This window comes from Phoxinus phoxinus (genome assembly GCF_949152265.1).
Source record: "Phoxinus phoxinus genome assembly, chromosome: 24".
Lineage (NCBI taxonomy): Eukaryota > Metazoa > Chordata > Actinopteri > Cypriniformes > Leuciscidae > Phoxinus > Phoxinus phoxinus.
The window spans coordinates 20611878-20638709 of record NC_136899.1 but is presented as its reverse complement, the minus strand read 5'-3'; the positions used below and the strand labels follow the sequence as shown (position 1 = coordinate 20638709).

Below are 26832 nucleotides of genomic sequence, written 5' to 3'. Positions count from 1 at the left end.
ATTCATTTAGAAGTGGCACACTCATTAGACACAGACTCTTGCATCAGTGCTATTCGTCGATTCATATGCCGAAGAGGACCCGTAGCACACTTTCGCTCAGACAATGGCACAAATTTCACAGGAGCAGAGAAGGAGCTAAAAAGAGCAATTGCAGAGTTAAACAACGAATCAATTGAGAAAGCTTTAATACATGACAACATCAAGTGGACGTTCAATCCACCTACAGCTTCACATCATGGCGGTGCTTGGGAAAGCATGATCAGACTGGTCAGGAAGGTCTTAGTATCTGTTTTACATCTACAGGCTTTAACTGATGAAACCTTAGTCACAGTCTTATGCGAAGCCGAAGCTATCTTGAATGACCGACCGATTACAAGAGTTTCTGAGGATCCTAATGATTTAGAGCCACTGACGCCTAACCATCTTCTTACTTTGAAAAGGAAACCAGTTTTGCCTCCAGGTCTGTTTGATCAAAAGGACCAGTACGTAAGACGAAGGTGGAAACAGGCTCAGTATCTTTCAGATTTATTCTGGAAAAGGTGGACAAAAGAGTATCTTGTTACTCTACAGGAAAGACAAAAGTGGAACAAAACAAAACGTAATCTTACAGCAGGAGATATCGTTTTGGTTGCAGATGCTACAGCACCACGAAATTCTTGGATGATTGGAAGGGTTATTAAATCCTTTCCAGACAAATCAGGCATAGTCAGATCTGTGCAAATCAAAACCAAAACAAATGTAATTGAAAGACCAGTGACAAAATTAGGCCTATTGGTAGAACAGTCAATGTAAAGTGAACAAAAACACTAAAAAGGGGTTTATTTTTTGTTTATTTGTTTGTTGTTTTTATTGTAAGATGTTTTTTGTTGTATTGATGTCTCCATACATGTATATGTTTATAATTGTTATGTCTTGTGGTGCCATGAACAATTAGGGGCCGGTTGTGTTGGAGCCATTCTGTATTGTAATGGGTTGGAGCTGTGTTCTGCCACAAGTCTACTTAAGACAGGGGTTAATTAGTGCAGGTGTGGCGCACAGCGAGGTTCATGGTTTTTGACCGTGAGGCACGGCGTGTAATTATGGAGACTGACTTGAGTTAAGTTTATGTTTGAAGAAAGGTTTCATTTTTCGTTATGTTAATAAATGGATTGGTATATCCGACTTTAATTTCAGATTTTTGAAAGTTTATTATTTGTACCGTATTTTATTACTTTAAGCCACAAGGAAACAGCACGCCCGAAACACGCGTGCAAAACAACTTAAATGTGCGCCAACACAGATTAAATGAATTATAAGTCACATTTCGAATGGCCTTGGTAGCAATTGATAAACTGAGACATGAGGGAAAAATGAGATTTATGGATAAAATTTAATAGGTCATGATATAAAACAAAACAACAGAAATGAATGTTTGATGAAATCATCCTCGTCAATATTTGCTGGTAACATATTCTTTTAAAATACAACTATTACTCTTCTGCACATTCTTGTCCTAAATAATAAATTACTAATATACACTGTTTATATCTTGTTGATTAAAATAATCTAATTGTCTTTGAATATTGGAAGTTACACCATCAACATTGTAATCAAGCAGTGCAATATCTAATCAATAACAAAGCAATTTTTCAGCACATTTTACATTTACATGTGATCATTTAGCAGACACTTTTATCCAAAGCGACATATAAATGAGGAGAGCAATAGAAGCAATAAAACCAACAATATGCAAGTGATGCGACCATTCCCAGTTTAGTCTACAAAATCAGACCCACAAAAAGATCCAAACAAGAAACTGCAGTGAAGTCTCACTCACACACACACACACACACACACACACACACACACACACACACACACACACACACACACACACACACACACACACACACACACACACACACACGAGAGTGAGATCGCTGTGACGTCTCGGTGTCTTCAGTCTCTGTTGACTGTGACGTCTCTGTAGCGGCTCCTTATTCACCCTGAGGAAAATACAATAAAACACACACAGTCACATATGGAGGATGAGACACACACAGTCACATATGGAGGATGAGACACACACAGTCACATATGGAGGAGGATGAGACACACACAGTCACATATGGAGGATGAGACACACACAGTCACATATGGAGGATGAGACACACACAGTCACATATGGAGGATGAGACACACACTGTCACATATGGAGGATGAGACACACACAGTCACATATGGAGGATGAGACACACACAGTCACATATGGAGGATGAGACATTACTGCGGTCACATCACATCAGTGGATTCATTTCAGAACAAACACAGGCAGAGATACATACAGAGTACATTAATATTGCAGCCAGAGATATAAAGGTGAGGAGAGCATCTTTTTTTCATTTAGTACTGTCCGTCAGAAGCGAACACTTCCCCGTTTCACAGAAGACAAAATAATTACAATTGATCCGGTTCATGCAATAAAAAAAAAGTGTACACACCCCAGCTTTTAATGCATTGTGTTGCATCAGTAAAAAAAATTTAAGGTTATAATTTTTTTTCTAAAAAAAATAATATATATATATATTTTTTTTTCTTCAAGAAATACTGTGTAAAACTGATGTTGTTACAAATAATATGCAGGGGAAAACCAAGTCCCATGTTTGGTGGACCATTTGTGTTACAAACCTTATTAGTATTCCAAAGTATTCAACATTATTTAAATTAGGTTACAAAGCTTGTGTAATCTGACGAAATATGTTACAAATTACTGTATTTTGTAATCTGTAGTAAATAATCTACTTACAACATAGTGTCTCCAGTTTATAATGTGGATCATTCTTCAGATCAGAGAGAAGCTTCATGTCTGAATCTCCTAGTTTATTCCCAGACAGATCCAGTTCTCTCAGGTGTGAGGGGTTTGATCTCAGAGCTGAAGTCAGAGCAGCACAACCTTCATCTGTGACTCCACAACCACTCAACCTGTAGAGAACAACGACACACTCTTCACTCTCTCAGTTCAGATCAGATCAGTTTAACACAAGGGTCCGCAGCCGCACTGCAGGGGTCTGTCAATTAATGTTTGATCACAAATATTTTTTGTAAAAAAAATTAAAACATGGGTAAAAAAACATAAGCATATATAAGAAATATAACTCTCAAATGAATGCAAGAGCACCCTCACACAACCTTCCTCTGTGACTCCACAATATTTCAATATAGAGAACAATGGCGCTGTGTAAAATAACCATTTTATTAAAGATTGCAATGTGTGATATGATTTGAATGTAGCGGCAAGCAACGCCACTATATTATACACTGTTTTATTAATGATGCCGGTTTTCCATGTTGAGGAGAAACTGAGGGACAAATAATGCAGTGCTGTGACTATGGAGTGATAAAGAGATAACATTAATAACACCTGAAGTGTAACTTTATCAATTAAATGTACTATATTTTAGTTCAATAATATTAATTTAATATTTTGAGGAGATTTGGTACTAAATAATATTTGTCCAATAATTATGATCCATTATTGGCCATTTAAAATAATATTAGCAAATATGTTTATATTACAATTAGATTTCATGCTTAGCATTTAGCATGCAAATATATGCTATTGCTAATTAATAGTTTGGTAGCTAGCTAATGCAATCTTATAATTCAGTCATGTGACACAAAAAATATAAGAAATTGAATGAATTAATCCAGTTAGGGAACCATATTAAAATCACTTTAAAACTTCTTAATTGGGTTACTTGGAAATGACTTGATTCCATGATGTGGACATTATGTGAACAAATTATCTTTGTTTAACTTAATTGGTTCATGTGGATCCGATGTGCATGATTAAATCATTTAAAATCCAACACACGTTTTCAGTGCATTGTTTTCTGTTTTGTTTTTTGTTTTTTATATATATAATTTTGGATTTACTGTAAATCCTTAAGAATGTCAAAATTGAAAAGTGGAAGATTAATCAATTTATTAAAGAAATTTTAATTATTAGAAGAGCCTGAAGCCCTTTGGTCCCTGATATTATTATTTTTTCTATTTGTATTTTATATTGTGCTCTGTTCTTTAGGACATTTATTATGGTTTTGTTTTTCCTTATTGTAATGGTATTTACTGCAATAAAAAAACACGTTGGCGTTACTTCCGCATTCCTCGATTCCTATAGAAGTCTATGGGTGTTGTAACTCTGTCAGTTCAAAAACACTGTTGTTTTAATATAACATTTATACTTTGTGTATTTGTGTAATGTTTTGTCTTGTTTGTGATGTGGAGTAAATATATATGCCGGGAGAACATTTATGTTTTAGGATTAGCATGTTGAATCAAGCATTGGCTCTCCTGTGATGTTCACTGCGGTTTAACTGAATATTTATTTAATGTGCATTTGGACTGAAGTAAATATCACTTGTAATTTATTGTTTAACTGAGTGTCTATGAATCACACATAAAACTACTGGTTTTGGTTTTCCTGGTCAACCTATAATTGTAGAAAAAATGAGCTCTCAATAAAATGTACTCAATTGTCTCTCATTTGTGTTGTGTGGATTCAGACCCGAAAACAAGCTAGGGTTTAACAAGCAAAGTTGGTGATCATTGAGTAAAAAAAAAGTTAAAAACTATTACATTACCAATAAAGAATATATTTACCAAGGACAAATATATATGTGTTTATCAGAGAGTTAATCTTACCTCAGATTCTCCAGTTTACAGTGAGGATCCTCCAGTACAGCAGAGAGCAGATGAACTGAATCTCCTAGTTTATTCACAGACAGATCCAGTTCTCTCAGGTGTGAGGGGTTTGATCTCAGAGCTGAAGTCAGAGCAGCACAACCTTCATCTGTGACTCCACAATCCCTCAACCTGTAGAGAACAATGACACACTCTTCACTCTCTCAGTTCAGATCAGATCAGTTTAACACAAGGGTCCGCAGCCGCACTGCAGGGGTCTGTCAATTAATGTTTGATCACAAATAATTATTGTTAAATTAAAACATGGGTAAAAAACATCAAAGTCTAATTTAAATTAGGGCTGTCAAAAGATTAATCGTTATTTATCACATCCATAATAAAAGTTTGTGTTTACATAATATATGTGTGTATACTTTGTAGAATTATTTTGTATAAATACACACACATTCATGTATATATTAAGGAATAATTACATTTATATACTGTATACATTTATATAATTTATATTATATATACATATTTTATATATAAATATAACCAATTTTTCTTAAATATATACATGATTGTGTGTGTTTTTATATATATAAATAATTATACACAGTACACACAAATATATTATGTAAACACAAACTTTTATTTTGGATGCGATTAATCGCGATTAATCTTTTGACAGCCCTAATTTAAATATAATCACTCTCAAACGAATGCAAGAGCACCTCAGTTAATTCTGTAATAATATCATACTGGCAAACACTCAAGTGTGTTTTTGTGTTTGCTCTCTTGAGAACGTCAAATTTTTCTATTTACAATGTGTTTTTACAGCGATGAGAAATGTAGCCAATCACAGTCATGTTTGTTGGTCTATTGAACGCAGTGGCCAATCAGAGGCGTTTCATTTTGTTAGAATCCACTCACCGAGATATAAAGGCCCTGTCCCAAAAGGCAAACTTCATATCACTTTCAGTCTTTTATTACAATGGCTTCCGCGCGCCTGTTAAGTCCATGAGACCGTAGGGTGTCCCGTTCAGTAATTTTAGGTTTCAGAAGGGTAGTCACGAGCGCCCCTCTGCGGTCGATATGCGCCCTAGATGCTCCACAGCAGACTTCTTCCCGACAGTCAAAGCGGCCTTACGTCACGTAAGTGCGGACTCAGAGGAAGACCGCGAGTGTTTAGGGTGCCATTTGTGACAGGGCCAAACTTGCAATTGCGTGACATAAATAGCAATTGCAAGAAAAAATTGCGAGATAAGTCACAATTATCTTTTAAATAATTTTATTCCGTGGTGGAAACAAGCTTCCATAAATTCGAGGCAACCAGTGGCGAATTAGTCTTCCAGGTTTTGATGTCATCCCTGTATCTCTATTCACAGTCAGCTTTCCTTTCACATGAAATCCCACAAATGCCAGCAAACCAATGAGAACGCGGAACAATGATGATGATGCATAAAACAGAACGTAGGCGCCAACGTTGTGGATACACTTACCCAAAACCCTCCATAACTTTTCAATTAATTTAACATTTATTTGTATAGCGCTTTTCACAATAAAGCAGCTTTACAGAAAATGCACATCTACATTACAATTTATAGTAATTTGTTCTCAGAGGTGACTGTGTCCAAGTTATGTATTTCAGAAATGTACATATACAAAATCACACAGTTGGCTAATAATGTATAATTTTTTTGATTTTTATTATTTAATTAAATTTAATTTAGAACTGCCACTTATTCTAAAAAAAAAATTACAGTCGATTGGCAAATAAATAAATGCCGGACAGTTACATATGCATTACCATCATTTTATTATGTAAGCTTTATTTGGAATTTATAGTCATATTATTTATAGTGTTAATATTAATTTGCGAGTCCTCAAACTCATTCTCTTAAATGGCTTGGGTCTGCAGAGCATTCACAGCTGACAGTATACGGACTGAATGCCCCTGACCTGAAGCTTTTATCTTAAGACCATTTTAATTTTTATCATTTATTTCTATTATTTGGGTTGCCTTATAACTTCATGCTTGCAGTTTAACACATAAGTGTTTATTACCACAACAGTAAATAAGTGTCTTTAGAAATGTTATAATATATATTATAATGAAAAAGACTAATAAAATTGTGTCTTCATATTAAATGGACAACAATATATGTCTGGACGCTTGAAAAATGTGTAATAATGGAGTCTATAAAACTTAAACATTTAATTATTTATTGCATTTCACAAATTTATAATTATACAAAACTATATACTGCCAGTACACCATACTGTACAAATGAACTATATCAATGTTCATTCTTGTCTGAAACTTTGGAAGAGACAAATATGAGATCTCCAAGGTCTTTAGTTTAGGAGAGAAATCTGAGCGCAGTGTGTAATGTTGCTGAGATTTCTTCTAAACTTTAGAGGAGACAAATATGAGATCTCCAGTATGAAGAGCCGTAGGCAACCATTATTGAAAAACATTGATCAAACTCTTGAGTCATTGGCGGTTAGTTGTATCGAGTTGTATGGGAAGCCAAACACACGTACAGTGGGACGAAACGGAGCGGTGTTACAGAGCTCAATGGACCGAGCTGTGCGACCGACTCGACATCGCAGGGAGGACGTGTTTGTAGCGAAACCGAATGGACAGCGCAAACTAATCTCACCAGCGCGGCGCTGACCATGTTACTTTATTCATTACTGCTCCGCAGAAGTTCAGGTGTTTCCCTGCATATAAGATCATGAAGATCAGCATGAAGTTATTACATTTCCTTTGCTTATTATCTTTCATATTAGTACATTAGTAGTGTTTGAAAAGCTACTTTGAATAATTGTATTTCTGTAGCCACAGAAAGAGCCGTTCAAAGCAGAAACTTCAGCGAGGACTGTGCAGTGCTGGGTATAGTTGTTTTTGGCGGCCTGTTTTAATTTTAGTTTTAGTCTAGTCTTTGTGTCAAGCTGTCATTTTAGTTTTTATTAGTTTTAGTCACATTCATACTCTTTTTAGTCTAGTCTAGTTTTAGTCGACGAAAAGTCTGAGCATTTTAGTCTAGTTTTAGTCGACGAAAACTAATGACATTTAGTCTAATTTTAGTCAATGAAAATAGTATTTTAGTCTCTTTTTAGTAATGCAATGCAGTTCTATTTAACCCAGTCAATATAGTATAAGTAGACTAGCCTTCGTAGTAATGTAGACGAAACAAATTTTGTTTTAGCCAAACTCTTATCAAAATCTTATTATATTGTTACCTTATAGACTAGACACGGAAAACGCTCTGATTTGAATTTACAACATAGGCCCTATTTATTTTACAAAGAATATAGCCTATAGACACATAAATGTCCCTTTCTCTAACTCACCGCAGCGGCATCTTCTAAATCAGGGGTCGGGAACCTTTTTTTTTACCAAAGAGCCATTTTTTTTTTTTTTTTTTTTTTGGTTAATGCACTTTCCAAAAGAGCCACAGTAAAAAAGAGAATAATATTATTATTAAAGACGTGCTTTTTTTCTCATTAAAATTAAACAGTAGGTTAATAATTAGGTCCATAGACAACTAAAAACAAACAAATATTCAGCAAACAATAAATAAGTTGCAAAATATAATTAATTGGGCATGGCTTTCACTGTGAGGTTGAGTTACCAACTGATGACTTTTGAGCATTTTTTTAAATATATTTCTGTGTTTATTTGGCCGTTTAGGCGCGCAACCGAAGACAGGCTACTATGCGTGTGCGTGTTGCGCTTGAAGCGCGCGCAGCTTCCTATCCTATCAGTAGAATTCAGTTCTCTTTCGCGACTTATCGGGCTTTTAATATATATTTTCAATATAAAAAGCACATCCTGCTATTTTCTTTCTCATTCATTCATGTTTTGTTATTAATAACATTCAACAGTATGTATCGTAAACTGAGCTGCGACACGTTATAGGACATAATTGTCTCTGCGGCAAAAGTGAAAGTAGCTATTACCAGCGGTTGAAATGTTTCGAAGTGTCTCTTTGCACAGCAAAGCACCCGTTTCAATAAAAGGATATATTAAAGGTTATATACCCTACTTTTACATTTTCGCCGCTGTTCTAAAAGTTTTTTTTTTGCCATTACCTTAAGCAAGCTGCTCGAATCCCAGTGCAAGGAGACTAACATTTGTCTCGTTTTGGTCAATGAAAATGAGGAGACATTTTAGCATAGTTTTTATTTTGTAAACCACTTTTAGTCTCGTTTTTATTCGTCAACAATATTGCATTATACATTTAGTTATAGTCATCGTCACATGACCAGCATTTACGTCTCGTCTCGTCTCGTTTTCGTCACGTGATAAAGGTTCGTTGACGACGATATTTAGTCATAATTTTCGTTGACGAAAGCAACACTAGTGCTGGGGAACTAGAGGATCAGGGTTGGGAAACACTATTATTGACAGAAACATCATTAGAGAAAACGTACTCGGTTACTAACGTAACCTCGGTTCTCTCTAGGAGAGGGAACGAGTACTGCGTCGAAAGAACGCTACGGAAAGATATTTCTTTGTCGAGATTGAAACCAAAAATTAATCCTTAATTTTGTAATATTGTAAAACGCTTTTCTGAAGCATACAACCTAGGCGGAGCAATACAGCTCACCCATTGGCTGCTCTGCCAGAAAAGCACAGCCTATGCGAGGCCAGGACGCTGACCAATGAGGACGCTTCGCGCCCTTCTGCGTCACCTCCCGCCCAAACAGGCGTGGCCTAGGCCTATAAATACGAGCATAGCTGTCTAACACGCCGATTTTCGTCAATGAAGCGACGCAGCGTGGACACGCACGGCATGAGACGCAGTACTCGTTCCCTCTCCTAGAGAGAACCGAGGTTACGTTAGTAACCGAGTACGTTCTCTTACGTAGAGTTCTCTCGTACTGCGTCGAAAGAACGCTACGGGAACCCTATGCAAACCGCCGTGCGTGTTCTTGGATCGACACAGACACCTAAGGGCGCGCGCGCCCTGGTATACAAGCGCCTACCCCAAGAAGTATAAGGAGAGCGGCTAAAATAGCATCATCCCTTATAGTAGTGCCTCTTAAGGCATAATAGCATATATATGTAAATATAGATATATATGAGGGGTAATAGCATGCTCATGGGACACATTGTCAGTGAGTGATGCTTAAAACATTGAAGTGACCTGGGCCGCAGCGCGGGGCAGGAGCACTTATACATATTAGACATTGAAGTGACCTGGGCCGCAGCGCGGGGCAGGAACACTTATACACATTAAACATTGAAGTGACCTGGGCCGCAGCGCGGGGCAGGAGCACTTGTACATATTACCATTGAAGTGACCTGGGCCGCAGTGCGGGGCAGGAACACTTATACATAGTCTTCTAGACCGAGAGCAGTTTAGCCTGCAACGCAGGAACCTCTAGGTTATAGAACCTAATAAATGTAGACGGGGAGGCCCAGCCTGCCGCCATACAGATATCTTGTAACGAGATTCCGCTATACCAAGCCCATGAGGAGGCCATGCCTCTCGTGGAATGTGCTCTGATGCCCAAAGGGCATTCCAAGCCTCTAGATGCGTAGGCTAGCGCAATGGCGTCCACTACCCATCGAGACAGACTCTGTTTCGTTGCGGCTCGTCCCTTGGAGCGCCCGCTGAACGAAACGAAGAGCTGCTCCGTCTGTCGAAAAACAGCGGAGCGGGACACGTAAGCTCTTAATGCCCTGACCGGGCAAAGGGAGCTATTTCCGTCCTCCGAGGCCGGCAGGGCCGACAGGGAGATGACCTGAGCCCTGAACGGTGTGTTGAGGGACTTAGGCACGTACCCATGCTTCGGTTTCAACACGACTATAGAGTCGTTTGGCCCGAACTCCATACAAGAAGCTCTCACTGAGAGCGCTTGCAAGTCTCCCACACGCTTCACTGAAGCGAGAGCCAAAAGAAACACGGTCTTGAGAGACAGGTGTTTCATGTCAACTGAGTGAATAGGCTCGAAAGGGGCCCCTTTCATAGCGTTCAACACTGTAGAAAGGTCCCAAACGGGGACTGAAGGAGGCCTTGGAGGGTTTAACCTCCTGGCGCCTCTCAGGAAGCGGACCACCAGGTCGTTCCTGCCTAGTGAACGGCCAAGCGTTGGATTAACGAACGCTGATATGGCAGCCACATAGACTTTGAGCGTGGATGGGGTTCTTCCCTTATCCAATAGCTCTTGCAAGAAGGAGAGAATCTCCGGTTCTCCACACTGAAGTGGTGACAGACCTTGATCTGAACACCATCCAGAGAACACCGACCATTTGGAAGCGTAGAGCCGTCTAGTAGACGGAGCCCTAGCTTGTTCGATCGTGTCTAACACTCCTCTTGGGAGGTTAGCGGGTACCCGTTTATGGCCCATACGTGTAGGGACCAAAGCTCGGGGTGAGGATGCAAAATCGAGCCCTTGGCCTGTGAGAGGAGGTCTCTCCTCACTGGTATCGGCCACGGGGCAGTACTTTTCAGTCGCATCAAAGCTGGGAACCAGGTCTGATTCGTCCAGAATGGAGCAACTAGCAGTACTGAGCATCCGCTCTCCCTGATACGCTCCAGCACTTGAGGCAGGAGTGAGACAGGAGGAAAAGCATAGAGCGGGCGGCGGGGCCAGACTCTGGCCAGCGCGTTCGTGCTCTTCGAAAAGAATTCTGGGCAATGAGCGTTTTCCTGGTTTGCAAACAGGTCTATTTCCGCTCTGCCGAACGTTTTCCACAGCAGACGCACTGTCTGTGTGTGTAGGGACCACTCTCCAGTGGGAACGTTGTTCCGTGAGAGTCTGTCCGGGCCTACGTTCAAGTGGCCTGGCACGTGCATTGCTCTTAACGAGCGCAGGTTGTGCTGGGCCCACACCAGTATGCGTTCCGCTAACCTGAATAGGTTCCGGGATCTCACGCCACCCTGGCGGTTTATGTAGGCTACTACCGACATGTTGTCCGAGCGGACCAGGACGTGGTGTCCTTTTATCCGGGGACAGAAGCGCCTCAGCGCAAAGTCCACTGCCATCATTTCCAGGCAGTTTATGTGCGGTAGTTCGGCTCGCTCTGACCACTGGCCAAAGAGCGGACTGCCGTCGAGCAGTGCTCCCCAGCCTGAGGTGGACGCGTCCGTGGACACCACCTTCAGGCTCGAGGAAGTCCCCAGGCTTACACCTGACCGGTACCAGTCTGACGCTCTCCATGGTGTCAGGGCTGAAATGCATTCCTGAGTGACCTTGAGGCGATAGCGACCGTGTAGCCATGCTCGGCGCGGTACGCGCGCTCTCAACCAGAACTGTAGTGGGCGCATGCGCAGCAGGCCCAACTGCAGCACTGTTGAGGCTGAGGCCATGAGGCCCAGCATTTTCTGAAATCTCCTGAGTGGCACTATGTGGCCGCTGAGGAAGGATTTCGCCATTTGCAGGGTATTTCGCCTGCGCTGTGATGACAGCTGTGCTGTCATAGACAGTGAGTTCAGATCCAGTCCTAAAAAGGAGATCCTTTGACTGGGAAACAGTGAACTTTTCTCCCAATTGACCCTCAGACCTAAGCACTCGAGGTGATCGAGTATTAGTGTCTTGTGGTGAGCGAGTTCTGACGGCGATTGAGCCAGAATTAGCCAATCGTCCAAATAGTTCAGAATTCGAACGCCCCGGAGTCTCAGGGGTGCCAGCGCCGCGTCCATGCACACTGTAAATGTACGAGGTGCTAGGGATAGGCCGAATGGCAGGACTGTGTACTGATATGCCCGGCCCTCGAAGGCGAATCTCAAAAATCGCCTGTGACGTGACGCAATTTGTATGTGAAAATACGCGTCTTTCAGATCTATTGCCATAAACCAGTCTTCTCGGCGAATTTGCGCGAGGATACTTCTGGTCGTGAGCATTCTGAACTTCCGCTTTGCAAGCGTTTTGTTCAGACTCCTTAGATCTAAAATGGGTCTGAGACCCCAGTCTTTCTTCGGTACCAGGAAATATCTGCTGTACAGGCCCCCTTCGCTCTGAGCTTGAGATCTCTATGGCCCCTTTGCTCAATAGCTTCGCTATTTCGGCTCGAAGTAGATGTGCTACTTCTGTTTTTACCGTGGTTTCGACTTTTCCCGTGAAACGGGGAGGGCGTCGATAAAACTGTAGCGAATAGCCTCTTTTTATAGTCTCTAGCACCCATTCTGAAACCCCGGGTAGTCCTTCCCATGCATCTGCACGTGTGACTAGGGGTTGAATGTAATCTGGGCTCTGGTCGCGAAATGGCGGCGACACGAGAGCAACCATGTGCTGTGACATGGACGCCGTGGCGTCTGAGGCGGGGGACATGTTTAACACAGTATGCGTCCCGCGCGCGCTCGACTCTCTGAGTTGAGAGAGAGCACGCGGGGCGAGCCCTACGGGGCTCGTTATGTTTGTGAATAAACGTGGGCGCTTGGTGGCGGGCACATTTATAACACCGGGGACACTGTGTTTGTGTACTGACTGACCGTTCGTTAGTTTCGTTTTTACAGAAACCGCGGAACGTGCAGTGTGTAGTGGTTGTGGGCACTGGACAGTGGGCACGCTCACTACACGTAAAGCACAATCGGTGTGAGCCGATTTTATGTGTGCAAACCCTGTGTTGAACGGGGCTGTGCTTGTGTGAATGAATGGGCACTGGGTGGGCATTGCAGTTACACACATTACACCATCGGCCTTGGCCGGAACACCAGAAATTAAACTCTTTTTTAGATTTATCTGGGTCGCCGTGAAAACGGCGTTTGTGTGCAGGCAAACGGGCTTTACGGCCGGTTTGTTGGCTGCTGAGTACACTGGTACAAACACGGAACTTAGGGCTGTACAAGCGGGAATCTTTGGTGGAAGTCCGGCCGCAGCGGGACCCGAACACCGTCTTTTTCCTAGCAGGGCTAGGATGGCGCCGAGGCCTCGGGCTTGATTGAGATCTTGGGCCGAGGACCACGCGGTGGCGGGCGGCGTCCGGCGGAGCGAGACCGTGGTCTCTCTCGGGCCTGTTGCTGCTGGGCCGGCGCGGCGGGCGCGGGGCGCTGCTGAGTTCGGGCAGGCGGCTGTTTAGGGCGGCCTGTTGCGGAACTGGAGCGCTTTGGCAGGAAATGTCTCATGGCCTGCGAAGTTTTCTGTACCTCGGCGAATCGGTCCGCGAAGTCCTTCACGGAGGATCCGAAGAGGCCAGCCGGTGAAATGGGGGCGTCGAGAAACGCAGAGCGCTCGGATTCCGCCATTTCAGAGAGAGTCAGCCATAAATGTCTCTCAGAAACAGTAGCTGTGGCCATAATCCTGCCGATGGCGTGTGCGGCGGACTTTGTAGCGCGAAGAGCTAGGTCTGTGGCGCTACGCAAGTCCGGAACACTGATCGCGCCCGGGCCTTCCTCGTCTAGCTTGCAGAGGAGGTTGGCCTGGTGGATTTGAAGCACCGCCATGGTGTGCAGCGCCGATGCAGCTTGTCCGGCGGCGGAATACACGCGACCGTTCAGAGCTGAAGACGTGCGGCAAGCTTTGGATGGTAGGACTCCCTTAGCCCGCCGTCCCGCAGAGGGTGGGCAAAGGTGAGTCGCTACCGCCTCCTCGACCGGAGGGAGAGCGTGGTAGCCTCTGTCTCGAGCACCGTCCACTACGGAGAATGCTGGCGAGGCAGAAGTACGTACTCTGGCTGAAAATGGCGCCTTCCATGATTTCGCTACCTCTTCGTGAAGCTCAGGAAGAAACGGTGCGTGTCTGGAGGGGGGCGCAGCGCGGTCTCCAGAGAGGAAGCGTCCATCCAGCCGGTTGAGTGCAGGTTGTTCGGGCGTCGACCAATCGAGGCCGAGGCTCGACACGGCCTGTGTGAGCAGACGCATCAGTTCCGCCTCGATGCTGATCTTCCCTCCTCTGCGCTCTCGAACAGCGGGGGAGGGGAGGTCCACAGAGCTCGCCCAACCCTCGCTCTCCGAAGCGAGAAGCGAACAGCAATCATCATCTCCCTCTGATACAGCTTGCTGGTCGTCATCCATAACGGACAAAGCGGCGTGCTGCGGCTGTTGTCCGTCGGTGAGCGACTCGAGCGAGACGTTGAGAGGAGCTAGCGGCGGCGGCGGCGAGCTCCTCGTGGAGGGAGGTTCCGGGACCCGCTGAGCACGGCGCTTTTTACGGCGCGGCGCTACAGGGGGCGGTTGAGCAGCTTCGGCGAAAGATGCAAGGCGAGTCCGCAGAGTCGCGATTGGCATCATGTCGCAGTGATGGCAGCCGCCATCACCGAGAGCGATAGCTGCATGTTCCTCGCCCAAGCAGGAAACACATAACTCATGCAGCCAATGGGTGAGCTGTATTGCTCCGCCTAGGTTGTATGCTTCAGAAAAGCGTTTTACAATATTACAAAATTAAGGATTAATTTTTGGTTTCAATCTCGACAAAGAAATATCTTTCCGTAGCGTTCTTTCGACGCAGTACGAGAGAACTCTACGTAAGAGAACACTGTTGTGTAAACGTGGGGGAAAAGAGTTGTCATTGTAGTCAGTGAAACAGACTAAAAGTATTGAACAAAATGAAATACTGACTATATTTAAAGGATATATTAAAAAAAAAAAAAATGGAACACTAATACCAGATCATGAGATTATTCATTTATGTACATCTGGGATTTCTGTGCTGAGATTTAGTGTTTACAGAACATTTTACAAGCTCATTTTAGTCCTAAAACTCTTACTGAGGACAAAGACATGTGTGACTATCAGAGAGACAATCTTACCACAGTGTCTCCAGTTTACAGTGAGGATCCTCCAGTACAGCAGAGAGCAGATGAACTGAATCTCCTAGTTTATTCCTAGACAGATCCAGTTCTCTCAGGTGTGAGGGGTTTGATCTCAGAGCTGAAGTCAGAGCAGCACAACCTTCATCTGTGACTCCACAATCCCTCAACCTGTAGAGAACAACGACACACTCTTCACTCTCTCAGTTCAGATCAACACGTACAAGTTACAATTATACACTATTAAATATGTCTAAATTTTCATTGGAGATTTATCACAGTCATAAAAAAAAAATAAATAAATTTAAAAAGCTTTCAACACCTGTGCTCCAAAAATACCAGTTTATATTGTCAGTTTAATAATAGGAGAAACACAGAGGAAAGATAATCTTCTTTTGTTGTTTGTTAATTATTGATCCTGATGTTGTGAAGGCTCAAACAAAACCAACTTTTTCAATGATTTCAGACAGCAAGACAGCATTGATTAAAGTTTATTATGGGGCAAGAACATTTTTCGGTAACACTTTAAAATACGGATCCTTCGTTAATGAATAACTACACAGGAACAAATGAGTAACACAATGTTAACAATCTAGTAACTACAGTTAACTAACAAGTAACTCTGATTAACGAATTAGTAATTAATAGCACACAGATTTAAGTGGTAGTTCACTAATAACTAATCAATGACTACTATTTTTCAATACTTCCCAGAGAAATAATGAAAAAAATTCACAATTCATGCAAAACTTAATAACTAATGCAGGAAAAATGACTAGCACTAGATTAACATTACTGCTAGATACTGTACACTAATTATAAATATGTAATAGCGTAGCAGACTTATGATTTGGGAAAGCTGTCAATAATTAGCCTATGCACTGCTGTCTTTTAGAGAACTATTCATAAACTAAATAATTTTTAAGAATTGTTTTTATAAATGCACTTGTCTGGAACACTTACCCTGTGGCCGATTTTCCGGCATTCCTCTGGACTGGCTTTGAATAACTAGACTCATCATGGTGAGTACTGGAACATACTGAGTCATCAGCCATCCAAATACCAGTTATTTTATTATTTAACCTACCTCTCAAAAGTGTTTTTATGTATGTCTCTTTGCTCATATGTAGATATATATATATAAATATGTGTGTGTATATATATCCTGTGAATGATTAGATGATTCTACCCTTTCGGGTTGGCTCTTCATTAGTAACTACAGCATGGAATCATGATAACTAGTAATGACTCAAGTGTTAATGCATACTTCTATAGGAATTATTAATTATTTGGATCCGTATTCTAAAGTGAAGATCATGTTAACTAACTAGTAATGGCTCAAGTGTTAATGCATACTTCTAAATACATTTTCTAAAACTATAGTATTTAAAAGTTCACAAACAATATCTCATACGCTTGAAATGACTTGTGTTTGGTATTCCTATAGAAGTATGTAGTAACACATGAGTCATTACTAGTTAGTTAACATGATCTTCACTTTAGAATACGGATCCAAATAATTAATAATTCCTATAGAAGTATGCATTAACACTTGAGTCATTACTAGTTATCATGATTCCATGCTGTAGTTGCTAATGAAGAGCCAACCCGAAAGGGTAGAATCATCTAATCATTCACAGGATATATATACACACACATATTTATATATATCTACATATGAGCAAAGAGACATACATAAAAACACTTTTGAGAGGTAGGTTAAATAATAAAATAACTGGTATTTGGATGGCTGATGACTCAGTATGTTCCAGTACTCACCATGATGAGTCTAGTTATTCAAAGCCAGTCCAGAGGAATGCCGGAAAATCGGCCACAGGGTAAGTGTTCCAGAAAAGTGCATTTATAAAAACAATTCTTAAAAATTATTTAGTTTATGAATAGTTCTCTAAAAGACAGCAGTGCATAGGCTAATTATTGACAGCTTTCCCAAATCATAAGTCTGCTACGCTATTACATATTTATAATTAGTGTACAGTATCTAGCAGTAATGTTAATCTAGTGCTAGTCATTTTTCCTGCATTAGTTATTAAGTTTTGCATGAATTGTGAATTTTTTTCATTATTTCTCTGGGAAGTATTGAAAAATAGTAGTCATTGATTAGTTAATAGTGAACTACCACTTAAATCTGTAAAAATTCAGTAGTTCTCTGGGAAGTATTACAAAAATTGTAGTTATTGATTAGTTAATAGTGAACTACCACTTAAATCTGTGTGCTATTAATTACCAATTCGTTAATCAGAGTTACTTGTTAGTTAACTGTAGTTACTAGATTGTTAACATTGTGTTACTCATTTGTTCCTGTGTAGTTATTCATTAACGAAGGATCCGTATTTTAAAGTGTTTTTTAACACTTTAAAAACCCATTTTTCTAATGGTACAGCATTTTTTTTATAAGTTAACTGCATCTCCTGCACTGCAACAAACCAATCCGATAATATCTGCACATTAATGTACGCCTCAGACTAACATCATGTAAGACTCCAATACAATGACTAGGTAATTATTCCCTCACAAATAATGCTCTCAGTGAGTAAACTGTATCTATTATGATAGACTACACAATACTGTAATATTATTTTCTAATTAATATTATTAATTAGTTTTTAAATTATTATTATTATTTTAAGTCATTATTGTACCTGGTTCATTAGGCTACTCTTGTAAGAAAGTAACAGTGGCTGGAACAGACTTTAAGTATCACCTGCGCTTGAAAAGATGCAATCTAATCCTGTTTACATGAAATAAGCTGCTCCCAATCAGGTTTGAGCTCACGGACCTGTTGCTATGACAGCAACTCCAGCTTCGAAGAACCTAACAATCCTGGATCATGTAATATCGTCAACAGTAAAATCCAGATAACAGTAATCCAGGTATGAAAAACAGGCCCCTGTTCTCCAAGTGTTTTTGTAGACAGTAAATGATTTTTGTTGTTTTCACAGTATTATTACTGTACTCTCAACAGTTCTCTACTGTAGAATCTGCATCCAGTATGTTACTGTAGATTAGTTTTCACAGTATTATTACTGTACTCTACACAGTTCTCTACTGTATAAGCCGTGTGTAGTGATGATGTTCCTCCAGCAGTGCTCGAAGTGGGCCGGTACGCACCAACACTTCTATAAATAATAATACGTTTTATTTATATAGTGCCTTTTTAGGGCTCAAGGACGCTTTACAATAAACAAACAACGATAAAATCAATTGACAAAGACAGCAAACAAAACAACAGTAGGTAGATGAGAGTGTAAGTACAATATTTTAAGCTGTAGTGTACCCTCACTTTTTCTTGTGTGCCGGCACTTCTCACGTGTTGCTGGTACCAGGGGCGTCACTAGGCCCTTTTTCTACTCAGCCACATGATTTACAATACCTGCTTCTATGATTCAAAATTATACATAATATTGAACTATTCATTCAGTCATGGTGATGACTATAGAAGTGTGCACTGATAGATCAGTGGTCAGGTAATATGTTTTTTTTATGTTTTTTATTACTGGTAAAAGTTAAACAGTGCGGGAGGAGTGAAAATAAGCGTATACATAGTGACATCACTATATGACAAACACTGCCCCAATAAATATTATTTAGCTCGCAATTACATTTTCTTGAGGTGGCATTTTAATATTTGCTGAACTCTTCACTCGCCATTGACAGAAATTTCTGTCATTTGTGATAAAACGCTTCCCTGCCATTGATTAAAACACAGAAGAAGAAGAAGCAGAAACATGCGATATCATATGTGACTCTGTGCTGGCAAAATGAGTCAGAATGCGTACAGGCTATTACGAGTTACAGGCAAAACAAGTGAAAAATGGTCGAATTTGAGGTTTTCACAAAAATTAGTTCATTAAGCCCTCATCAAAATAGCAATGAAACATTTAAAAGTATCTTTATTTGTATGTTTTCTGAGAGGAGTATCTTTCCTCTGCTCACTTTCCCTCAGCATAAGTTGGTATTGTTTTAAAGCGTAGCATTCCAACTTTGTGAATATTCATAGCGAATTCTCGACGGCATGAGTCTGAACCAATGAAATGTGATTTTCAAACTCATACTGATTTAAACAAAATGATTTTTCTCACATTGACATACGAAGCGTGCCTCAAAGACGCCTCAGACAGTGCGTGATCCCGATATACACTTATACCTACACAGAATTACAGTATTTCAATATGTATATATATTGTTCCTATAAATACTTGGTTTTGACTTGGTGTGTGGAAAATTTGGAATTATTACCAGAGATTTTAAGGTATGATTGGTAGATGATTTTGTTTTGGAACCTTCAGAAAACTTTAACTAGACTTTTCTCAAAATTGACTTTGACTATTAAATTCAAACAGGTGTAGCTCAGTCATGAACATTTTCTCATTGCGACTTATTTTGCCAGAACGGGTCACGTATGTAAGCAGATGCATATGTAAAATCAAAACTGCCTAATGTTACTTAATGAAATGTGGACGCAGGACGAGGTATAGGACTGTGAAGCTGTGGGGGTGTTGTTGGACTTGATCTACTCCATCTGTGTTTTGATTATCGTTCTGAATCCGATCCAGACGTAGTCTAAATATCTAATATCTAAAATTTCTAAAAACATGAGCAATTTTTCAGCATACAAGACTTAACATTTTAAGTCATATTGCTTCTCAAGTAAATGTATCTTCAATTAAGAATACAAAAAAGAAGAGAAGACAAAAATACTGAGAAAGAAATAGATTTTCTGCAATGTAGTCCTAAAATGTACATCAAAGCTTTTAGTCCAGGGTTCCTCAAATCCAGTTTTGAAGTGCCGCTGTCCTGCAGAGTTTAGCTCCAACCCTAATTAAAGACGCCTGAACAAGCTAATCCATGTCTTCAGAGTTACAGGAAGATGAGTTTTATCAGGGTTTGAGCTAAACTCCATAGGCCAGCGGCACTCCAGTGCAATAACATGTCTGACTATGATATACTGTAGATGATCTTACCAGAGTTTCTCCAGTTTACAGTCAGGATCCTCCAGTACAACAGAGAGAAGCTTCACACCCGGATCTCGCAGTTTTTTACCAATCATATCAATCAGTCTCAGTTGTGAGGGGTTTGATCTCAGAACTGAAGTCAGAGCAGCACAATCTTTCTCTGTGACACCACAATCACTCAAACTGTAGAGAGATGAAAATCATACTTGGTAAACACTATGAACTGACAACAAAAAGCAATAGAAAATAGAGAAAAAAATAGACAATTTGTAGATGGAGAAGAAAACACTGCACTTTGTCACCAATGGATGGCATTGTCTCAAAATTACTCAGGAACCTTGAGGTCATGGTGTCACAGATTACAATAGGAGAGAGAGTTAAGTGTGAATAAAAGACAAATGGGACATGGTATGGACTCAGGATAACAAACCCTCAGTGTGCAAAAGAACAAGATTCTGAACAGACACGACATATACAACATAAAATTAAACCAACTAACTCCATGGTTTTCTCTAAATGTAAGACCGCATTCTTGGGCTCGAATCCTTGGCCTCCCTTGCAGGAGAATAACCAATAAACATGCTTTATGAATATTTTATTTTATGTCCATTGTTGCCAGGGAAACTACTTTATAACTGGATCAGTGATAAATCACTCTTTGTCAAGCGTATACTTAAGAAAGTTTATTCCCATGACATTAATTTTACAACCATCAACTGATATCTCAACCATGATAGCCTTTTTTAAAATAATATTTTGTGCTTTATTATGTAATATTATACATGTTTTATTATATATATTATGGTGTCACATTTATATATTTTGACATTTGCCTTTTTAGTCCAGTCGTTGGCTCTATCCAGTTGATGTTGTTTACCTCTATAATAAGAGTTGGGATTTGTTTGTCTGTTTAAAATGTAATACTTAAAATGTTAATGAAAACCTTATCTAAGTAGTCAAGTTTCATTGTCAAATTTGGAACAATCAAGAATTAACTTTTAACGTGGATCAAATCCATATCAATGGTTTAAGTATAATTCATTTGTAACATTAAACTTGTTTGTTTTAATTGAATCCTCATGTTGAAGACATTGGCTGTCAGGTGCTTTAACACAAGTTTGAGTCAGCTTGTATTGTTTCCCAATCACATCTCCCCGTCATTATTCCCATCAATAAAATAGCTAAATACAAATAATAATAAAAAAAATCTGAAAAACAATAAAAAAACAAGTATGCTCCAATATTGCACCTATTACTCAAACAATGTATGATTTTTAGATTCATGAGCTTTTGATTTTCTTTTGTTTTTACAGTAAAGTGATTGTTTTCACTGATACTTACTGAACTTTAATCACAGGCAGCAGCTTCTGGAGAACCTTCAGTTTTTCAGCTTTACTGTTTTCTCCAACAAATGTATTAATATCAAACGTATCCAGCTTCTTCTCTGATGTCAACAACACAAAAACTACAGCTGACCACTGAGATGAAGAGAGTCTGGCTTCACTTATTGTTCCAGATTTCAGATACTGTTGTATTTCCTCCACTAGTGACTGGTCACCCAGTTCATTCAGACAGTGGAACAGATTGATGGATTTCTCTGGAGAGTCAATGGTCCTGATCTTCTCCTTGATGTACTCAACTGTTTTCTCATTGCTGTCAGACCTTCTTCTTCTCAGTGTCATTAGTCCCTGAAGGAGAATCTGGTGAGACTCCACTGACAAACCCAGAAGGAAGCGCAGGAAAAGGTCCAGATGCCCATTTTTACTCTGTAAAGCTTCATTCACGGCTCTCTCATGGAGCTCAGAAAATGAAACATGTTTAAACATAAGTTGAAACCAGTCCTTAAATATAGACAACAAATCTGGTTCGGTTACTGGGTCAAATACATTTCTGTTGTTGTTTATGAGGCAGAGGTGCACATATAAAGCTGCTAGATGTTCCTGAACACTCAGATGAACAAAGCAGAAGACTTTCGCCTGATACAAGCCTGACTCCTCTCTGAAGATCTGAGTGCACAATCCTGAGTACACTAATGCGTCTGTCACATCAATGCCACACTCTCTCAGGTCTTCCTCATAGAAGATCACATTGCCTTTCACAAGCTGCCGAAAAGCCACTTTCCCCAGTTTGAGGATCATGTCTTCATCTGTCAGGTTCTTCTCATAGTCCTTCTCATGTTTGATGTTGGACTGAAGGATCAGGAAGTGTGTGTACATTTGAGTGAGAGTCTTGGGAATCTCTCCACTCTCTGCTTCACTCAACATCTTCTCCAGAACAGTGGCTGATATCCAGCAGAAGACTGGAATGTGGCACATGATGTAGAGGCTCCTTGATGACTTCAGGTGTGAGATGATCCTGTCGGCCAGACTCTGATCACTGATTCTCTTCCTGAAGTATTCCTCCTTCTGTGGCTCATTGAAGCCTCGTACCTCTGTCACTCGATGGACACACTCAGAGGGGACGAGATCGGCTGCTGCTGGTCTAGAGGTGATCCAGATGAGAGCAGAGGGAAGCAGATTCCCCGCAATGAGGTTCGTCAGCAGTACGTCCACTGATTTCTTTTTGTTTACATCTCGTAGAGTCTCATTCTTTTGAAAATGTAAGGGAAGACGACACTCATCCAGACCATCAAAGATGAACAACATTTTATATTTGTCACTACATATTTCCATTTCTTTTGTTTCAGGGAAAAAGACATGAAGAAGTTCTAAAAGACTGAATGTTTTGTCCTTCATCAAATTGATCTCTCTGAAAGGAAGTGGAAATATGAGCTGGACGTCCTGATTCACTTTGCCTTCAGCCCAGTCTAGGAGGAACTTCTGCACAGAGACTGTTTTTCCAATCCCAGCGACTCCCTTTGTCAGCACAGTTGTGATGGGTTTGTTTTGTCCAGGTAAAGGTTTAAAGATGTCATTGCATTTGATGGGTGTGTCCTCTGTTGCTGATCTCCTGGATTGTGTCTCAATCTGTCTCACCTCATGCTCATTACTGATCTCTCCACTGTCACCCTCTGTGATGTAGAGCTCTGTGTAGATCTCATTCAGGAGTGTTGGGTTTCCCTGCTTTGCTGTTCCCTCATTCAGACACTTAAACTTCTTCATCAGCTTTGATCTAAATGTGTTGAGGACTTCATGGCTGCAAAATTAAAATTACATGGTACATGAATTACATAAGTTAATATAGAGATACATATATAGAGTAAAATGTCTTATTTGTTCTCTGTATCGTGACCAAGAACATATCATAATATTTATGAAATATGTTAATTATTAATGTGTTTTAATTTTGATCTCAATCAAAAAGATTCCACACTTTACCTGACACCAGCACACCTGCTTTCATTAAAGTCCTGTAGTTGCTTCATAGATTGGTCACTCTTCTTACAGACGGGGTTTGTTACTGCTGATCTTTGTGGTGGGATTGAACTTAAACATCATGAAGAGAATCAAGAATCAGACACTCTGATATTGCTGATATTTTTTTTTTACATCACCTGAATAATTCTGTCAACAGTTAATAAGTAAATGTACTTATTAATAAATAAACTGCTCAAGGGCACAACTGTAATAATACTAAAAACAAAAACTATAAAAAAAAGTTTGTCAAGACAAACTTTGTGTTAGCTTGAGAAAGTTTGTTATATATTGTACATGAAAATAATACATTGTTGATTGATTGATTGCTTATAATTTAACATCATGTCAGTTATCAGAGCTATTTTAATGGTGAGAATAAAAGTAGCAAAATATAAAAAGAGAAATAAACAAAAAAGTTTTTAACTAAATCGGCCTCACTATTCTTTTCATAAGAATCAACAGAATAGAGTCCTAGAGGAGTTAAAACCATCGTATTTCCTTAAAATATGCTTTAAAGATAATGGACTCTGTCATAAGAGGCATAAAGGAGGATCTTCAACTGATAACAAAACCTTGTGCCTATTTGGCAATATGTGCAGATGATATGGTCCCAGTGATTATCTGAGTACCAACAACCTGATTAATTTCATAAAGTTTGATTGTATTACATTGATATCATTTGTTGGTAATTTTCGGAGGAGTCATTTTGGAGGAGGTTATGATGGGTTTGAGGTTATAATATATAGGAAATTATTTGAGCTCTGAATATAAGCACCTGCTGCACATTACCTGGAATTTATTGCACAAAGCCCAGGTACCAACAAAAAGGACTACAGTCCATTTAAAATGCCCACAAAAGCTGGGTGTTTAAAATAATATAAGAATCTCATTCAATAAAATGCTATATCTGAGACCAAGCCAAAAAATTGGAACACTTTGTAGATATGTCTCTCTTGCATCAAGTGAAGACAACAGTGTCTAGTATGAATATCATAAATGCAAAAACACCATAATATTAAAATGGCAATCACATGATTTAAAAAATTTTTTATACCTGAGATCAGTCTGTGTATTGTCAATCTTAAAATTTATTGGACGCTCCATAGACCAGTCACTCCTCAAAGACACACAGCTGGGCTCTGATCTCTCCTGCTGAACTGAACTATAACAGAACAACGAAACAAAAACAAAACTTTTTAATGAAAAGCACTTGAGGACGGTTTAGACATTGTTTTCAAGAAATTTCCTTTAAAACACACACACACACACACACACACACACACACACACACACACACACACACACACACACACACACACACACACATAAATAGAATGTCAAAATTTTTTTCTAAAGGAGACATCTGTTTTTATTAGCCTATATAAAAGGTTATTTAATGTGTTTATTTAGTAGGCTACCTGCATCCTTTAGAACAATCTTCTTCTCTGGGTGTTTGTCTGTCATCCATGATAAAGCTGAACAGTTGAAACAGTCTGATCTCCACTGACTCTGGATATAAATGACAAACAAACACAAAACTAATGTTATTAAACATTGTAAAACATTATAATTGATCTGACCAGATCGTGAGTTGGAAATAGATAGAGATCTTTTGAAAAATCATCATATAGCCAACACGACACACAAAAGAAACCTCGTTAATTTCCTTTCAGAGAAAATATTAATGTAGAAGTCACCAGCTGTAAAGGTCTCGAGTACGCGAACAGTAACTTTGTCAAAATGTCTCTAAGTTACATAGCCAACCGATTCACAAACTCCTCCATCTGTTTCATCAAATAGGCTACACATAAATGCCTGTCTACCGTTCTATTTCACATCTAATAATATTTTGTATCGGAAGGAATCGTCTGTCTGACTAAAATGGCGAATCGTCAGCTTCTTTTACTTTCGTTATTATCTGTGACGAAAGGAGCACGTGATTAAACTGCTGAAGTCGCTATAATGTTGGCAGTGTTTAATGGTTGTTGCCCTTATTGGCAGATGACGTGAGTTTAATCACCACCAGTCAGGTAAAGGTTTACAGTTAATAACTCCAGTCAGTTTTGTGTGCTGATAAACTCAAAACAAACATTTTTATTACGCGGATTAATGCATTTGTAGGAGCCACCGCAGATTATTCATACCTGGTCCCGCCAGTAGAGGGCGGTGTGCGCTGTGTAGTGGAAGCGGGTGTTCGAGACAGGCGTGCAGATCAGGTCACCTGTCTATCAGTCAGTAACACATGTAAACGTTCATCAGCCTATTCTTCCACATCTCACTTAAATATAATATATCTAGCACTGCTTTCTTCTTATTCAATAGGCTACTCTAAACCACCTCTACATTCCTCCTCCTCTTCACATCCACTAAATAAACTTAACTAGACTCACAAGATTGACCAGGAGGTTCCTTACTGGTTTAGCTTCAGTCTTCTATACACAACATTTTTGTGTATAGTTTCAAATAGGACCTACATGTTCCCCAAACTCTGTTAGCAATACATTTAAAGACCTTTTTATATTTCTTCAACAAATAAAATACGGGCACTGGTGTTTGTTCCTTGACTAAAAGCAAATTGTTCTCCCACCACATCCCAGTCATTATAATCTTTTCTATATAGGTTTCTTGAAGGAAAACATAATTCATTATCTCGAAGTATTCTTAACCTATCGTCTGTCCATGTATTTAACAAACCTATTCTCAAACACTCCATACAGTAACTCCATGATGAACTCAGAGGATAGAGACAGAAAAGAACCAATTGTGTAAAATTAAGTGTATTTTAATCATTATACTTTTTATGTAAAACTGATGCTTTATTGGTAGTATTTTCTTTTGAAATTGTCATTAGCCAAAAACATTTTTTTTTTTTTTTTTTTTTTTTTTTTTAAAGCATTGTGTGCCGTGTTTGGTTTCTTCCTGATTACTGGACAGCATCTGTATCCATAGACAGTATATAAGATGGACACAGCGACCCCATAGACTTCAACGGAGAAAAGTGAAGCCCATTTGAAGCACTCACTTCCTGATCGCCAGGCGAACTGCGCAGGCTCAAACTGAGCTTGAACACGTGAGCAACGTGTCTGACAGCTGTCAGTCTTCTAGTAGCTGTGCGGAGAGAAATCTGAATCAT

The 26832-nt window shown here is 39.8% G+C and overlaps 3 protein-coding genes across 4 annotated transcripts in view; 1 reads left to right on the top strand and 2 right to left on the bottom strand.

Moving 5' to 3' along the window:
- Positions 1-26832, top strand: part of LOC306992617 (protein adenylyltransferase SelO-like) — a 58794-nt gene that overhangs the window by 16927 nt on the left and 15035 nt on the right. The window lies entirely within an intron of this gene.
- Positions 857-25624, bottom strand: LOC306992609 (NACHT, LRR and PYD domains-containing protein 3-like). 2 transcript variants are annotated; one of them, XM_079601722.1, is made up of 10 exons: positions 25397-25615; positions 25118-25208; positions 24754-24861; positions 23661-23768; positions 21685-23478; positions 20353-20526; positions 15371-15541; positions 4684-4854; positions 2786-2961; positions 857-1985 (listed from the first exon to the last, which is right to left on the bottom strand). In XM_079601722.1, the coding sequence occupies exons 2-10, from the start codon at positions 25165-25167 to the stop codon at positions 1981-1983; spliced, it is 2757 nt and encodes a 918-aa protein (XP_079457848.1). In that variant the 5' UTR covers positions 25168-25208; positions 25397-25615; the 3' UTR covers positions 857-1980. The 2 variants fall into 2 exon arrangements, with proteins under 2 accessions (XP_079457848.1, XP_079457847.1); XM_079601721.1 differs by having other exon boundaries at positions 25118-25624.
- Positions 9412-11684, bottom strand: LOC306992622 (uncharacterized protein). The gene is made up of 2 exons (XM_079601744.1): positions 9931-11684; positions 9412-9824 (listed from the first exon to the last, which is right to left on the bottom strand). The coding sequence occupies exon 1, from the start codon at positions 11197-11199 to the stop codon at positions 10024-10026; it is 1176 nt and encodes a 391-aa protein (XP_079457870.1). The 5' UTR covers positions 11200-11684; the 3' UTR covers positions 9412-9824; positions 9931-10023.

What these genes read in the sequence shown, in the direction of transcription:
- LOC306992622 (XM_079601744.1), bottom strand. Translation starts at nt 11,199, where the DNA reads ATGCTCAGTACTGCTAGTTGCTCCATTCTGGACGAATCAGACCTGGTT.
- LOC306992609 (XM_079601721.1), bottom strand. Translation starts at nt 25,254, where the DNA reads ATGTTTAATAACATTAGTTTTGTGTTTGTTTGTCATTTATATCCAGAG. An exon ending in AGCAGGTGTGCTGGTGTCAG is followed by an intron (nt 23,479 to 23,660) that starts GTAAAGTGTGGA and finishes TTAATTTTGCAG; the next exon opens with CCATGAAGTCCTCAACACAT. An exon ending in TGTAAACTGGAGAATCTGAG is followed by an intron (nt 2,962 to 4,683) that starts GTAAGATTAACT and finishes TGTTCTCTACAG; the next exon opens with GTTGAGTGGTTGTGGAGTCA.